Source organism: Lethenteron reissneri, chromosome 21 (genome assembly GCF_015708825.2).
Source record: "Lethenteron reissneri isolate LAM-NWPU_2019-01 chromosome 21, ASM1570882v1, whole genome shotgun sequence".
Classification (NCBI taxonomy): domain Eukaryota; kingdom Metazoa; phylum Chordata; class Hyperoartia; order Petromyzontiformes; family Petromyzontidae; genus Lethenteron; species Lethenteron reissneri.
The window spans coordinates 10,000,439-10,016,408 of record NC_083799.1 but is presented as its reverse complement, the minus strand read 5'-3'; the positions used below and the strand labels follow the sequence as shown (position 1 = coordinate 10,016,408).

At 48.6% G+C, this 15,970-nt stretch overlaps 1 protein-coding gene across 1 annotated transcript in view; it reads right to left on the bottom strand.

Annotated features, from left to right (window-relative positions):
* The window catches only part of DNHD1 (dynein heavy chain domain 1), a 65,821-nt gene that overhangs the window by 32,572 nt on the left and 17,279 nt on the right, over positions 1–15,970 (bottom strand). The window contains 14 exon segments of the mRNA XM_061555748.1: positions 442–656; positions 1,154–1,533; positions 1,535–2,868; positions 3,298–3,631; positions 3,633–3,644; positions 4,846–5,035; positions 6,046–6,151; positions 7,508–7,778; positions 8,123–11,179; positions 11,413–11,510; positions 12,864–12,989; positions 13,985–14,177; positions 14,890–14,981; positions 15,572–15,770. Coding sequence (XP_061411732.1) covers positions 442–656; positions 1,154–1,533; positions 1,535–2,868; positions 3,298–3,631; positions 3,633–3,644; positions 4,846–5,035; positions 6,046–6,151; positions 7,508–7,778; positions 8,123–11,179; positions 11,413–11,510; positions 12,864–12,989; positions 13,985–14,177; positions 14,890–14,981; positions 15,572–15,770 — 6,607 coding nt within the window.

Sequence of the window (15,970 nt, the reverse complement as noted above, 5' to 3'; positions counted from 1 at the left end):
ATCGTTGGCGGCACTATCTAGCTAGAACAGTTGGCAGGCTGTCTAGCTAGCGGCGCCCAGTGATGGTGAAGACGACGGCGACGATGGTGGCGAAACAACAGCACGGCGCGGGGACCCACTTCCAGCAAAATCCCCGAGCTCTCGCTCAGAACTCCCTCTTATGCTCCCAGTGTGGCCCTGCTCCGCCCTGGCCACGCCCCCTTCTGGAACCTACTAGCAGGTTCCTGGGGCTTCCAGATGGACCCCTCCCTGAAGTCTGCCCTAGTTATCTTCCCCCTGTGTATACTGTCACCTGCTGACGTGCGTACTGCCGTACACTGCAGTTATCACTCTATGTCAGCAGCCAGCACGATTACTCTACAATAGTAAAATATATATAGAGTTTGGAATGGACGTTCAGTATCATTCATGGCAGTGATTTTAAACAAAGTGGCGACCCACCTTTGACGGTCGCGTGCAGGAATTCAAGTCGGCGGCGCGCCACGTGAACGAGCGTGCGGCGCCCCCAGCGAGAATGCACGCTCACAGAGGTCGCCATCGTCACGAGGGACGCGAAGTTGCGTCCCCGCGTGAGCTCAGCCTCCTCCTCGTCCCCGCTCTGCCACGCGTCCACCAGGGTCACGACGTGCAGGTGGTTTCTCACACGCCGAAAGAACCTTGCGGGGTGAGACAACGGTTCAATGTGGGCATTGACTAAAACAATGAAGTGAAAGTTTGAAAAGTGTGCAAAGCGTGGAGAGATGCATGCTTGGAATTACACTGAAACCGAATAGGAACACTGGAGTTTGAGAGCATACGCAAGTTAAAGACATCATATTGCCCGTTCAGAAGGTAAGTGGGCTTGAGCAGCCCAAGACGCTACAAGGGATGATGACCGGTGGTCGAAACTAACGATGGAGTGGCAGCCAAAATAGGGAACACGCCTGAGAGTACATCAACCACGGAGATGGAGAAATGAAATCAGCTCGTGTGCATGTCCTAGATGAATTGATGGTGACAGCTTAGGAAGGCATTCCTCATAGGCAGTGGAATGATCATTGCAGATGACGACGATGACTATGTATGTGCTCTCCGAGATCAGACAATTTTTGTCATATGGATGCTAGATAGTGTGTGCTAGAATGAGTCTGAGTTGCACGCACGGTCAGCTCACCTTTCCACAGGGCCCTGCGATCTTCTATCGACCTTCGCCAGCCGGTCTTTGCTCACAGAGCTGCCAGACAGCTTTTCCGAAATCTCCTTCAGGTCGGCACTCGAGTATAACTCCGGGAACACCCCTTCCCTTGCCAGCGCGACAAGCTGTGCGTGCCACTGCCGAACCACCCAGTTTGTCGCCAACAAGACGGCTGGTTTAGCCTCGGCACCAGCATGCCAGCAGGCTACCTTGATTTGCTGCCTCAGAGATTCATCTATGGTCGCACCACCCCCAGCGCTCGTGCCCTCCGCGAGTTCAAATATGCTGGCCTGGCAAGCGCCGGCGGCTAGCCTCACCAGCGCCCGACGGCCGGTGCAGGGGCCGAGGCCGATCAGCAGAAGCGTGAGAGGCTGGGCGGCAGAGCGCGCGGCACAACGCGGCCGCACGGCGGGTGCTCTCCTCCGTCATCACGTCGTCGCCGGAACGCTTCTCCAGCACGTGGGCCAGCTCCTGCCACCCAACCTCTCTGTGACGAGCTCTTCCCCTGTACGGCAGCAACCCCGTGAAGGTGGGTGCAAGGACGCTGCTGTCGCAGTAGAGGATGTCTCTGAACTGCTCACCGTGGTGGAGGATGTCTCCCATCGTTAGTGGCAACTCTTTGCTGCCGGTCGGTGGCTTGTCGGCCGTCTTTTTTTTACCGCTTCTCTTGCCTGATCGTGAGTGGGCCATCTTCACGCCTGATTTGTTGCTGCTTGTACAGGAGTCGTAACTGCTCCGCACGGACCACCCTGTTAAACGTGAAGTTGTCACCGTGGCGGTTGTTCTTTCAGCATGCTGCGCATCAACCGACGCTGGTTTTGCTGGTTCATCTTGAGCGGCCAAAGAGTGGCCAGCCCGGAACAAATGGCTCCTCCCATCGTCATTATAATCATCATCTGCAGCTTCACTGCCAGACATAGAAGAAAGATGAAAATATGTGGACATGTTGGCTTGCAGAGTGCTGGAAGAAGCCGCTGCAGAAAATGCAAGCCCAGTATCTAAACTCAGCGCTACTCTTCTGTGGTGTTGGGGTCGCTGGTTCGGAGACTCAGTTGAGAACTCCCCACTCATTGATGAAAGCCCAACAATTACATGTTTCTGCACTGCTCCGAGCAGGATGCCCTGGAAAGAATCCTCCCCCTCTGCCGTGCAGAGGCCGTCTCCGAGTGTGCGCCATGCCTCGTGGCTCCACAGGCGGACGAGGCGACAGGCAACTGCAGAGGGGCTCTCTGAACCTCGCACGCACGACTTTGGCGACACCGAGAGCAGGCTGCTCAAAACCTCCCCAACGGAGCTCAGAGAGAATGGACTGCACACTTCAGCTTGGGAGAGCTTTAGCCATTCCCTCATCTGCGAAATCACCTCCCATGTAGCTCTGACCAGGGCATCGGCCAGGCGCTCGGGGTGAACCAAAGTATTGGTCGGAAGTTCCTGCAGCCAGACTAGTAGCGATGGAACGCAGACCGTGAAAATGTGCTCCTCTGTCACCGCCGGCAAGGTGAGTGTTGTGAAGAGGCGGGCGAGACGTGCTGGCACAGTCCGGCTCTGCTCCTCATTGTTCACCCACGACGCCAGGATATTTAAAGGAGCTGAATAGAAACTCGCAGACTGCATACGTTCAGGGTCGTACACAGATTTCATTGACAGCAGCTGCCGGGTAACTTCTACCAGAGGCTGGCTGCTAGACTTGACATCTGCAGAACATCAAATATTTGACTCCCACGATGTACACAGTTATGCATCGCAATACACTGAGGATGAGCACCACTCAGTAAACAATATTGTGATCATGGGGCACCGTGTTTGTACCTTGGCGAATATTGACTCGGGAACAAACCAGATAATATCGCATGTTTTTCATGACGAAACATTTTTTGCAAAATAGATGTAACGAGTAATCAATTTGCCAGAAGTGAAAAGCTCCAAGAATCATTCAACTGAAGACGAACGTAATTCCAGCCAAATGGTCTTTGTTGGACATATTCTATGTTAAGATTTAGTCATTGTTTTCTGCTCTGCTCAGACTCCTACCACAGCCAATTTAGGAATACACTTCTTATCTTTATAACCACAAATCCCGTGGAAATTCTACAATGATTTCAAAACAGAACATAATTACGTACCAACTTCAGCCAGGTGGAGATCATCCAGAAAAACCAGAAAGGGTGCTCGCTCTGCTCTAGATCCAGAGCCCAAAACGTTTTCTCCTTTAGCGCTCAAATTCACCACGCGGCTGAGGGACAATTTCTCCCGGAGAACCTGACGGAGGCGCGACGCCTCCAGGCAGGGCGACACGGCCACACGGTGCTGCTCGCCGCCTTGGCCAAACAAGGCCCTCCCTGGAGTGCAGAGTGACCGGAAGAGCCATGTGGCAGCCGGCTCCTTGTTGAGGCTGCCCGCCTGAGACAGCAGGAGGCACGGGGAACCTGCCGATGCCAGCATCTCCACGAGTCGCGCAGTACCGCTTGTGCTGTGGGAGGTGGAATAAGATAGTAGCATGTAACAGTGCATCGCGCTGTTCATTTAAACAAATTCCTATGCTCAGGGTACATGCATTGATATGTGTGTGTGTGTAAAGGCAATTGATTTAGATATAAGCAAATGTAATGGCAATGGCATGACCATGTTACTTATGAAATAAAATTAGATTTTACGTAGCGTATGAATGTGCTCACATGTCAAGACGCTGTATAGAAACAGTGGGCATATTTGTTTTGTAGGCAGGGAAAAAATGTTCTTGAGTCGGAACTTAAATTGGGGAAGCGTCAATAGCACAGATGGCTGGGGAAAGGGAGTTCAAGACTATGGGGATAGCAGTGGAGAAAGAGCAATCAACAGCGTGGTGGTGTTTCATTCAGACGCTGTCTCCCCGACAGACCTGGTCTTCACCTGAGGACGGCTGCTTGCGTTGTGGCCGAAACGTCGTGAGAATTATTTTATTATGTTTCATTTTTATTATTTTATTATTTCCCTTCTACGTGACTTTACCGAAAGAACCAAGAAGATGAATCCCTGCAGTCACGAAAGCTTTAAATCGAAATTTAAATAGTATTGATTTAAATCACAACCCCAAACAGTGACATTTTGTTGAATTGCTTTGGGGGAGGTGATTTATCACGCAACTAAGAGACAATCATGCAACATAGCACTGTGCATGACTGTTACTGTAATCGTCATCTTTATTTACGAAGAGCCTACCATAGCAAGATGCTGTGATGCACAGAAAGTACATGTCATGCTTCATAATGAGTACGCATGTGAACACTTTTTTTATTTTATTCCATGGTTAGCAGCATATTGATTAACTCGATCACTACCACAAGCACATTTTAGACTTTGTGAACATCAGAAGAAACACACTGCGATGAGAGACATGCACTCATATTCAAGTCCTAGTTTAACAATGAGTGTCCTAAATTTAGTTTGAAAGAGCTCTGGTTCGTGATCCGGAGTCATTCTGTGCCGTATCCAAATAGCCATTAATTACTGTGCGTTTTAAAAGTTTGTAGGCAGCCCAAGATCTTTAAGAAGCGTAAATTAGCCCCAAAGGTGGCATTACGCTACTTAACAGAGCGGCTGAAATAAGTTGAAATCAATAAACCAAATAATGTGGAGAAGCTGGAAACCTCGGGATGGATTTTCACATCGGCACTGGAGGAGTATCACTGTACCTGTGGAAAGGGAGCGAATCCATCCCTGGGGTTGCTTGTGGCCGACGCCTGCGAGACTTCCCAAACGACAAGGCGACCCTCGGGTGGTTCAGGCCACAGCTCAAACACCGTGCCACATTCCGGTAGCGTGACTCCGTGCCGGCTCGTGCTCAAAACACGCCGGGCCACCGAGTCAAACTCGCCCCAGTGTCTGCCACCGCATGACGCACGCACACACACACAGGACATTTTGTTTTTTGGGTTTAAATTAAGGCCACTTTTAAAGTTAACATCACGCCTGGATCGCTAACAGCGATGAAACTAAGCAATTCTATCTATATTTGTTTAAAGATAAAAATTGTTGTTTTGATACAAATGAATGGTAAACGAATTGGGTTGTTATGCAATCACATGCAACAATAACAGATTCGTGCACACAATACAGGCGAGTGAACATATAAATGCAGTGCGAGGAGAGAAGCAGGCAAGAGGGCTTTGTGGTTGGATAAATGTGGATTTATTCTACATCAAAAATAGATATTTTTTCAATAGTTTTTTGGTAAAGGTTTATTATAAAAATATATTAAATAAATGAAATATACATAATTGATTCAATTAAACAAGCCCGTATTCTATGCAAGGGAAAAGTAACCTGTGGTCAAATACTCAAATGGAACCTAATTGACAGAAACGGATGCTTTTTTTACGTAATTAATTAACATGCTCATGAGATTCAATGTGAATAAGTTATATTATTGTGAGTGTATTTCGTCACCCCTGCCCCCCCACCCCCATGCCAGCCCCCCCATTGCCCCCCCCACACAAAGACATGTGCCCATCTGCTGTAAGACTTTGAACATTACTCACTTCACATGATAGGCTGTTGCAAACGGTAGTGGCCAAGCAACAAAGGCAACAAAAAAGCTCATCAGCTGAAATATTGTATCAGCCAATCATATTCCTGGCATGTAATGGCACCTTAACAAAACACACGCCGCTCCCGGTTACACAACGAATGGACTCAACGCGTAAACAACTGGGTCTTTATTTCCATGCAGGAGGGAGTGCAATGTGTTCCAAGAGCTCGGATTCACAGAAGAACACAATTTCCTTTCCAAAGGGGCGAGCGTCATTGTGTGGTTCCACTCCTGCGTGCGGAATCGGTGAGCTGCAGTGCCTCTGGTGATGAATGCTCTGTTAGAGACAAAGCTTCCTGCTGACCTTTTCTCGAGGCGTCCTCCGAAGCCCCACACGTAGGAGAAGAGGAACAGCGCGACGGCCCGTTCTGCGCCGCATGACCACCCAGGAACGTCTTGTGGCGGTGAAGCTAATTACATAAGGAAGTCATTTCCACCCCCGACCACCGCCCAAAAAAAACACAAGCTAATGAAACAGAGCAAATTACGAAAGATCGATGTCTTTAAACTTAGTGATCAATGTGCAAGATTTAATTAAATTTGTTACATTTAGCATTTTTTTTATTCAGCTAGCAAGGATAGCAACCCATGTTTACTGGTGCAGAAGATGCAAATATAACAATTAGCATGGAAGTTATTGATGTAAAATAAAAAAAGAAAACGACCCATCAAAATATTGTGTCATTTTAGATGGAGGTCAACTGTTGTAACCCTCCATTTCACCCCCCATTTAAAGAGAGCACCATGCAATTTTTCCAGGAAAAAAAAAAAGACACATTTTAAGTTCTATATATGTTTATATAAAACCACTTTTAAGAGGCTGAATCTCATCCACGAACATATTAAAATAAAAAAATACATTTGCAATTAACTGCCAATTACACACAGATATCACAAACATTTTACCATCACCTTGGCTGAAATGACCATTAAAGATCGATGGCAGGATATTCTACTGTGACTGATTGGACATCACAGCTAAATGCAGTTCACGTGCCCATCCTACAGCATGTGTGGTAATTCGATAATGGAGCTGTTGGTGTATATCGAGTTAGTAATCTGACATAGATGGGAGCACATCAAATAAATCATGTTCACTCATATAAATTCAGCCGTGTCTTCTCTACTCAGCATAACATGATGTGACCTCTTCGTCAGGATTGAAAATCTAGCTGGTGCATCATAGGGAGATGCCTCCACTTCATCGATTAAAATTAATGGGCTTGAAGAGAAGCGATGCGTGCTTGTCATCTAATGATCTGGAGGAAGGGTTTGTGGATCACGTAGAGATGATGTGCAGTGTGAAATTTGACCCGTGTAAGGTTTGCGTATTCTCCACTCATATGCTGGGTGTCTCCTGGCATTCTAGTGCCTACCCATATTCAAAAGGAATAACACATGGAATAAGCCTATCATTCCAATCAGAAATCAGAGTTGTAAAAGTAATGGATGCTTTGCTGAAAAGTAAATTGCTTTATTATTTACACGCCTTTGTCAGTTTGACTCCCCTTAAAATGAATGTGTTGTTTGACCGTACTTCAGCACACTGATTAGTGGAGGTGGTGAAGGAGTGGTGGGGGTACTCCCAGTACTGTTTAAGATATCACTCACCACTGATTTTAAGCGTCGATGGAAATCAAACTCAGGCCGCCAGGTTCAATGCGCAATGCACTAACCAATGCACCACCATTCCACCGAAGTAAACATTAAACAATTAAACATTTCTGGGCAAGTAATTTCACTAACGGCCGAGGCGTCCGCCTCACCTCCAGCAAGGCCCTGCCCATCCTTGGTGCCACACTCCTCTTGCCGCGGTGCGATTGGAAACGTCTCCAAGAGGGCGGTGATGAAGCCGAGGAACGACGCGACCTCCTGCACGCCGTCCGGCGCAGCGCTGCCACCACACGGAGCCAGGGCCAACGGGTTCCGCCGCAAGAACGCGAGCGTCGGTGGGAACACGTCCTCAGCCAGAGACCTCCAGGCTTGCGCCTCTCCGTGAGTCACACCGAGCTTAATGGACTCCCCCTCCAGCCATGACTGGGAGGAGACATTCACGACTTATAAAACACATCAGTAGAGTGAATTCTACACGTGCATTTACAGCCCTTTTTGTCAGTCCACTGCTGGATGAGGGCCTCCCCACACCTTGTAGGTCTTGGAGGTTATTGGAGCGTACTTCACCATTCGAGTCATTGCGAGTTGGTGAAGGCGGCGAGCATAGACATGGGGGCACAGATAGTACAGTGCAACAACTTAAAAAAAATCATAATGCGAACCATGGAATATGTGAAATGTTGACTGTGTTATACGGCTGTCAATTGAAGAATGATGCGAGAATTAAAATTGGCCAGGAATTGCATCAAGAGAAAGCTTGTGCTCACCTCCAGGATGTTCCTCCACTGGTCTTCCCCGCAGCAGCTGACAAGAGGCAGCCAAGCGAGAGCCGCAGGGGACGCGTGGGCCAAGTCGCTCGTCTCAAAGATGAATGAGACCTTGTTGAAGCCTTGAGCCTTTGGCCAGTCACTCAGGGTGGAGGAAGAGCCACAAGCTAGCTTAAAATACGTGGCCAGTGCTTCCATCAGGTCCTGACGAAAGTTTCCATCGAACACGATCCACGTCTGTCTGAAGCTCCTGGCTTTGTTAGGCATGGGCTTGTTGGCCAACGATATATTCAAGGTGTTTCCTGGAGCAGCTAAGCCTGCATCAGATTCTTCCTCTACACCTGCACTTCGTAATAGTTTTTGCACAATTCCCTGCCGCCCAGTTTTGTTGTTATAATCGCTGCCTACGAGGTCTTCAAGTGACAGACAATTTGGGAAAATCACTGAAGTTCTGACCAAAATACTGTCAGAAGGACTTTCAACATCGTCCATGCCATGACCGCCAGCATTCTCAAGCTCATCACTGTCACCCCGAAAGCCAGCAGAAGAGCACCCCGCTGTTTTAAGTCCAGAACCGTGCAGTCGGTTGATCACTTTTGCGAGTGTCTGGTACGCCGTGGTCTTGCCACTCCCCGGACGTCCCAGTAAGATGACCCCGGGGGCCGCCTGCAGCGACTGATACAGCTGTTGCACGCTCAGAACACCGCTCGCCGTCACCTGCAAGTTGTCCTCGCGGATTTGGTTATGGATCGCGCTTTGAAACTCTAGGCATGACTCGGAGGAACGCTCTTCACGTGCATTAATGAACGACGGCATGAACTCCCCGAGCAGGTCCTGCGCCTCCCGCAGGGAGTCTGCCCTGAAGAGCACGTTCATTCCGTGGAATGCAGCGCACACGGCACGCTCCTCGTGCAGGCTCTTCCTGTAGGAGAGCCCTGGGTTGGTCGACAGCGGGGGATGCCGAGGGCTGCAGGGGTAGGAATCTGTGCTGTCACCTTTGGTTGCGCTCCCGTTGCCATCCTCGATATTATCGGCAAGAATTCTGGCGTGATAAATTTTGGAGGCTTCCTTAAGAATGCACTTAATGGCTAGCAAGTGGCACATTTTACCCACAGGGCGCAGGAACCCACACCGATCTGCAGCCTGACAAAAAGACGAAACTTTGGCCGCGAGTGAGAACGAGTCGCAAAATCCTTCCGCCAGGAGGAGGACCTCGACAATTACGTGGATGCTGGGCGTCAGTACGGAAACCGACCGGAAAGCTGAGCTCATGAGGCTCCCAGGGAACCGAGAGTTAGCGGGGCTTTCAATGAACGTGAGGAAAAAACCAAAGCTTGGATTTACATGAAGACAGGTGTCCTCAAAGTTCACTCGTTTGAATGACTCAGAAATTGAACTTTTGTTTTGTGCATCATGAGTTCCATAAGCGCAGTTTCGTAAAGGAAGCCTCACTGAATCATGGTCACCGTTGCTTGGTACGGTATTCTTGTCTACACAGTGGCTTGTGTGTGAGTGTGCGCTGCTGTTGTCACGCTTAAAAGGCCATGCCTGCTTCAGAGCTGCCTGCAGCTCCAGGATCTGCTGCGATAGGATGGACAGAGTGCCGGCCGGTAGCTGGTCGGCATGTTCCAACATGAGCAGGGCGCCGCACCTCGCCGCTCCACGAACAAGGCGCAAGACATCACCGGGGAGAAGCTGCTGGGAGCACTGTGTGCTCACCAGGAGCCTGCCAAAGGCGAACGCTAGCTCCGAGGCGATCGCTGACTTCCCCACCCCTGGGCGCCCAAAGAGAGCGGCAGTCGCGCAGTCACTGAGGGCCAGCACCAGGCCGAGGAGGCAGCGCTCCGTCATGGGGGTCATGACGAGGCGAGTGGCGCACGGCCCCAGGTATTCGTGCTCGTACGAGAAGCGGAATCCCAGCTGCTCCACCCAGCAGCTCCACTGTGACTCAGAAGACATGGTTGAAGACGGGCGGCACCCCGGCCCCTCCGATCCGCCACCGTAGCCTCCTCTAACGTGCTTGACATCGGCGTCAACGTCGGAGCCAAGGTAATACTTCATCAGCTTCTGCCACTCAAAGCTGCCCTCTGAACGGATGGAGGCAAGGCTGTCCCTCTGGTTGCAGGTCCTTGTAATGAGGCAACTCAAAAGGAGGTGCAGCCTGGTAGCATCTTTTGATGTTGAACCTTGGCTCATGTGCCATCTCAGAGCAAAAACCAGGCGACCGAGTTGTGTGTTACAGACGTCTTTTGTTTTTTGAATTTGGTTTCCATTTTCCCTCAAGGTAAGGACGATAAATTTGGTCCACAAGACCTCAGATGCTACAACTATGTACTGCACTGAAAATTTTGCCAACAAAGCATTCCATTTAATCAAAAACTCCGTGATGTCCTCCTCCGGTCCATTCCAAATGCCAAAATTACATCGCCTGACAATGCAACTGTTTGCTATCTCTGATGGGTCGAGAAAGGGCTCGCCTGACATGAACGCAACACATTCAGCCAACTGATGGCAGCCAGTGGATGCGAGGGACCTTTCAAAGTCCTGCAGCCAAGCAATTGGGCAGTACCGTGGCCGAACGTCTTCTCGCAAGCGTAAGACTTCCCCCACCTCCCCGTGAGCCGCGACAATGGAGAGAGGATCTGCACAGGCGCGTAACGCTGGGTCAGCAGCCTCAGAGCCATCGCCAGCGCTGGGTGGTGGACACGCGTCAAAGCCCAAGCCAACCACGCCGGGAAAACACCGCGTCACAAACGGCAGCAGCCTGTGAGCATCAAAAGCGCAGGAGAGCAGACCCATGATGTCTTCGTCTGGGAGGAGGAACAGCCGAGCGAACCGCTCCCGGGAAGAGTCGGTCAGCCGCGTCAACTCGCCGAAGACTTGCTCTGCGGTGGATATGCTGCTCGTGAGCATCGTGCGGAGCGCGAGTCCCCACTGGTCGCGCCCAGTCGCGTATTCTCGCCGGTGGCCCAGCACCGACAGCACGGAGGGGTCGTCCAGAGCGGCCTGCACCACGTCCCGGTAAACTTTGTCCACCTCGCTGTGAAACTTCTGCGCCTGCAAGAATCAAAAACACAACATAGCCAGAGGTGTTTCATACACTGAGCAAAGGGGGCAGATGAAAAGCTGTAGATTTGTATACAAACAAGAAACTGTGAGATAACGATAGCACACATCTTCTTGATTATATTTGTATGACGTCAGCATCTATATGGGCTCGTTAACATGAACTGCAGTTTAAACGTACACGGGTAATGTGCATTCGTAATTTAACTTAATTCGAAACTTACGAGTTGAGGATGATCGCTCTGAAGGCCCATCTCATTGAAGACCTTGCTGAGAAAGAGCCACTTGGACTGAAGAGTGACCCACAGATCCAGCATATCATCTGCCAAATAGCACGACATTCAAAGGTAAATATGCATATTCTTCCATTACTGGTTAAATAACTTATATACAACTGAAAAAATATAGCCTCATTCAATTACAAAACCAACTGATTTCACAGATAAACATTGTAAGTAATGTTCCTCGTTATTTTTGTCATCTGGGAGGCAGCCTGGCATCCCTTTGTAACAGCAGGGATGTGAGGTCACACTGCAATGTCAACCATCAAATGCGATCTTTCAATCTACAGGACACTTAAAAGATCATGTACAGATCCTTCCTCAGTTTAACAAAACAACGCTTAGGACAGAGAATAATTCGCAGACTCTTTCCAACCAAGAGTGCCTTACTGAAAAAACGTACTACAGGTTATCAGCTAACCAACACCTTACAAGCTGCAGTGAGAGTCAAGCGACAGTGGTACACACCACACCACGTATCTTTCAGCTCCTTTAAGAGTCAAAGTGTTAATTTGCTCAAACGAGCAGTGGGGAGATACTCATCTCCATTGGTAGCCCCAAGCCATCGGTGAAAATTCCACGTTCAAATAACAAAAAATAACAATAAGTTCACCAATAACACTGCCTTAAAAGTAAAGAAATACATGAATAGGTAACGTATCAGGCCTTTCTTTTTAGTTGTGCTTGTGCATCATAGCTGTATGTATGTAGGTTGAACTTGTTTCACACTGTACATAGCCAAACGTGCTAATCGTAGGTGCGGGGGTAGGACAAAAAACTAAACACAAAAAGCAGTTCTAAAGAAATTAGTTTTCAATCTAGAAGTAAAAGTGCATAGCTCCAGGTTGAGTGTTGCTGACGGCCGCAGAAGCGCATCTGAAAGTGCGTGATGCAGTAACCGTCTTTGTTCGATGGAACACCACAATACAATAGACTGGGGGAAGTCTCTTCATTGGACGAGGTCACCTTTTAGTCAATAAAAATGTCTTTCTGGAGCTCAGAGACCATGTGCCTTGGCCCTACGGTGTCGCCGGATACGGAGACGTCGTGTCACAAGAGAACCCAATTCACGTGAGTTCTGCTGCTATGGTCACGTGTGGGTATGTAGCGTGGAAGGCTGTGCACACACTGGGAATATATTCACCCCCTGCAGAGACTTCATGAATTGGCATAATTCACGGTTCAATTCGATTAAAGATCATCTATATTTTAACAATGCAATGCATGTAGCAGTCTCCGGCGGCTGCAGGGGTCATGTCACGTCATTGCATACAAAATACAAACATCGAAAAACACCTTATCTTACACACGCGTGATTCAACACAGGTACAGCGAGCTTAAGAATAAATATTAAGCGACGCATTATTACACCCTGAGTAAACCCACCCCGTTACCCAGGTGGTGAAGCACGTCGATCCAGGTTTCCGCCCGCCCTTGCAGCTCCTCTTCGTGCACAGGTGGTGTCAGCACACGCAGTGCCATCGTGTCGTCCTCAATCAGAGCCCTCAAGTCGTCTATGCCTGTGGACACCATCGCGGCAACAAACTCACCGTCAGCACTCAAGAAGCTGCTAACGAATGCGAGATAATGAGTAACAAATGGCTTGGCCCCGTGAAGATGAGTGAAATGCTAGAGGCACTGGGGAACGTGTGACCTCAGACTATTGACTCAAGATCCCATATACACGGACATATATTCTCATGACCTATAGGCATGCTGATGACAAGGGAAAAACCATGCATTAAATTACAATTAGTATATAGAGATGTGTCTGACCTCGTCATATCTCGGGAAATAAGCAGGTTTGAGCCCGGATAGCACTTCAATGAATCACCGATATGCATAACACAGTACAAGCATTGTAATTTTCTGCAGAAACTGCTTTGTGGCAGAGGGCAGTGCAGCAAAATATATTGTTGTATTGCACTATGTTCACATCTGTGTCCCTCATCTTCACCCCTCCGCACTGTTCACCATGAAGAATAGTAAACAACCCCCATGAATGGCACCGACAGCTGAGAGGAAAGGGATGTGTAGTGCCATAGCGCTGGCTGCTGGCGAAAAAGGGGATATGCGGTGTACGGCAATACTGACGTCAGCAGGCCATGATACACAACGAGAGGGGGATCTAGGGGAAAGGTCACAGAAGGGGCCCATCGGGAAGCCTCGGGAACATGCTAGTAGGTTCCAGAAAGGGGGCGTGGCCGGGGCGGAGCAAGGCCACGCTGAGATTGGGGGACCTTGTGGCTGTTGCTGGAAGTGGGATCTCCGTCGTGCTGCTCAAGTCCATCGTCACCATTCTTCTCGTCGTCGTCTCCGTCATCACCAACCCGGGGCTAGTCAGACAGCCTACCAACTGTTCTAACTAGGTAGTGCCGCCGACAATTGACGGTCTTAATAATAGCCTGTTATCCTGATGGAGCTTGCTAAATGAAGAAGTGCCTCCAAGTCTTACTGTCTCCGAGTTAGTCACTCCAGATGTATCGCATTATATTTTAAATTAGTAAAGACAAACCGGCGAAAATGAATGTGCCACTGGGGGTGGCCAAGCGCTGGTATTGTTGCCCTCCAGGAGAGTTGCCGTGCGGTTCCGTCGGTGGCAGGAACCACATGTGCGCGGCAAGCACCAGATCTCGCTGGGCCCAGGCGGCGTGCTGCCGTCTCAGCTCCATGTCCAGGGCATGCTCCGCACGCGCCATCTGCCACACCTGGAACGGAAAGAAAAAAAACAATCCCATTGTTAACTTATTATTTTTTTGCGTTTTTCGGTTACCAACATCACCAACCGGCACTGACCAGCGTGGTGAAAGTATGATCTAACAACCCTGATGACTGACACCAGCGTGGGGAGGCCTTCATCCAGCACTGGACTGAAAAGTACATTTTTATTTAGATGTCGTTTGTGTGCAGTGGCTTGTCACATGACCAATCGCAGTTGAATGTGCCATGCGATTTAAACCTTCGATTGTCACTAAAAGTTAATTGAACTCGAGTATCGATATCATGGCTTTTTGAAACAATATTAAATTTGATAAATAATTACTGGAAACCCTAAATCACAATAAAAATTGCAGAGTTCTTGTCAGGAATTGGAAAATGCTTCACAGCAATCCCTGGACTATTCCCCCACTGTTACAAAGTTAAGATCCCTCTTTTACAAAATAGTTATCAGCATGCCGATATCAAACGCCTTCCGCCCATAACAGAGTAAGATTTAAAAGAAAATTTTGTGCGGGCCTTATGATCCACGTTACAAATTGCTCATCATTGAATTTCAACGTTTCTGAATTGCGTGGCTTGTTATCATCGCCTGGCATCGGCTGAAGCACTAAGACAAAATTGTTTCCATGTGTGAAGCACTTCAATTGATGATTTGACAGTAAATCATGTCTGCACACATACTTTTGTTAAGCAACTCACCTGCACAATAGAATTATGATGGTGAACCAGGTTAAGGGAAAGAAGTTGTGCGATGGTGAACTCTGCGGCAAAATCACCGCGGTGTCCCATTCCTGCAAAAACATGCGCGCGTGTGCACGCAAATGACCTTGGATAATTTGCCTTTGTAGATCTTACCCTAGCCTTTGCCAAACATACTACATGTACATCACATCGTAAAAGGAGAGAGTTGTAAATCATACAAATGATATACATCACATTTGTTTAGGTAACAAAGCATACAATTGCGTGTTTTTAATTGATGTGTTTTTACAGAATGAAAAATACAAAAATTCCAGCCACTGCTGGAATAACCTCATAGATGGAAAATTAATCCATTGTACTGATTCTTGCTCTCACAATATATGCACCGAGAATCCTGTAAGAATTGATGACGCTATGTATGATTTATGCAAAACATATGAAAGTGACATAAAAAATACATTTAGGATAATAAACAATATGGAATAAATCAGACACACCATAGAAGATAGCCAAAACAGAGGGAAAAACCCAAGGACCCGAAGAAATATCCACGCGACCACGGGAAGAGCATGCAAACTCCAAATATACAGGCGTCAGGATCGAGATCGAACCCACGACCTGCTGTATACCAGGCGAGGTGGTTAACATCTCGCCACCGTGGCGTGCATGTGTAGCGTACTGGCAAGCACTGCCTCCCAGTGCCGGTCCTTGAAGAAAGTGCTGCCGAGTTTCTCCAGAAGCTGCAGGTTGGGAGTGAGTTCTCCAAGGAGGCTTTGGCATGCAATTAACACCGCGTCGTCCGACACCAGAGAGCCTTCGACGTGCAGCAGTGCAGCCTCCCAGCGCTCAACTTCGACCTTTGCAGAGCCAACAGAAAACTGGGAAGGATAGGTGATATGTTATTATAACTGTTAATATGGTTTTCAAAAATGTGCCTTCTTCGTCAATATATAAACTGTACAAAGTGTAACGACAAGATACGGCAGTACACACGTCAAGAGACGACAGTACATACGGGGAATAAAACATCTAGGTAGAGTTCATGGAGGGGGCCATCTGGAAGCCCCGGGGGCCTGCT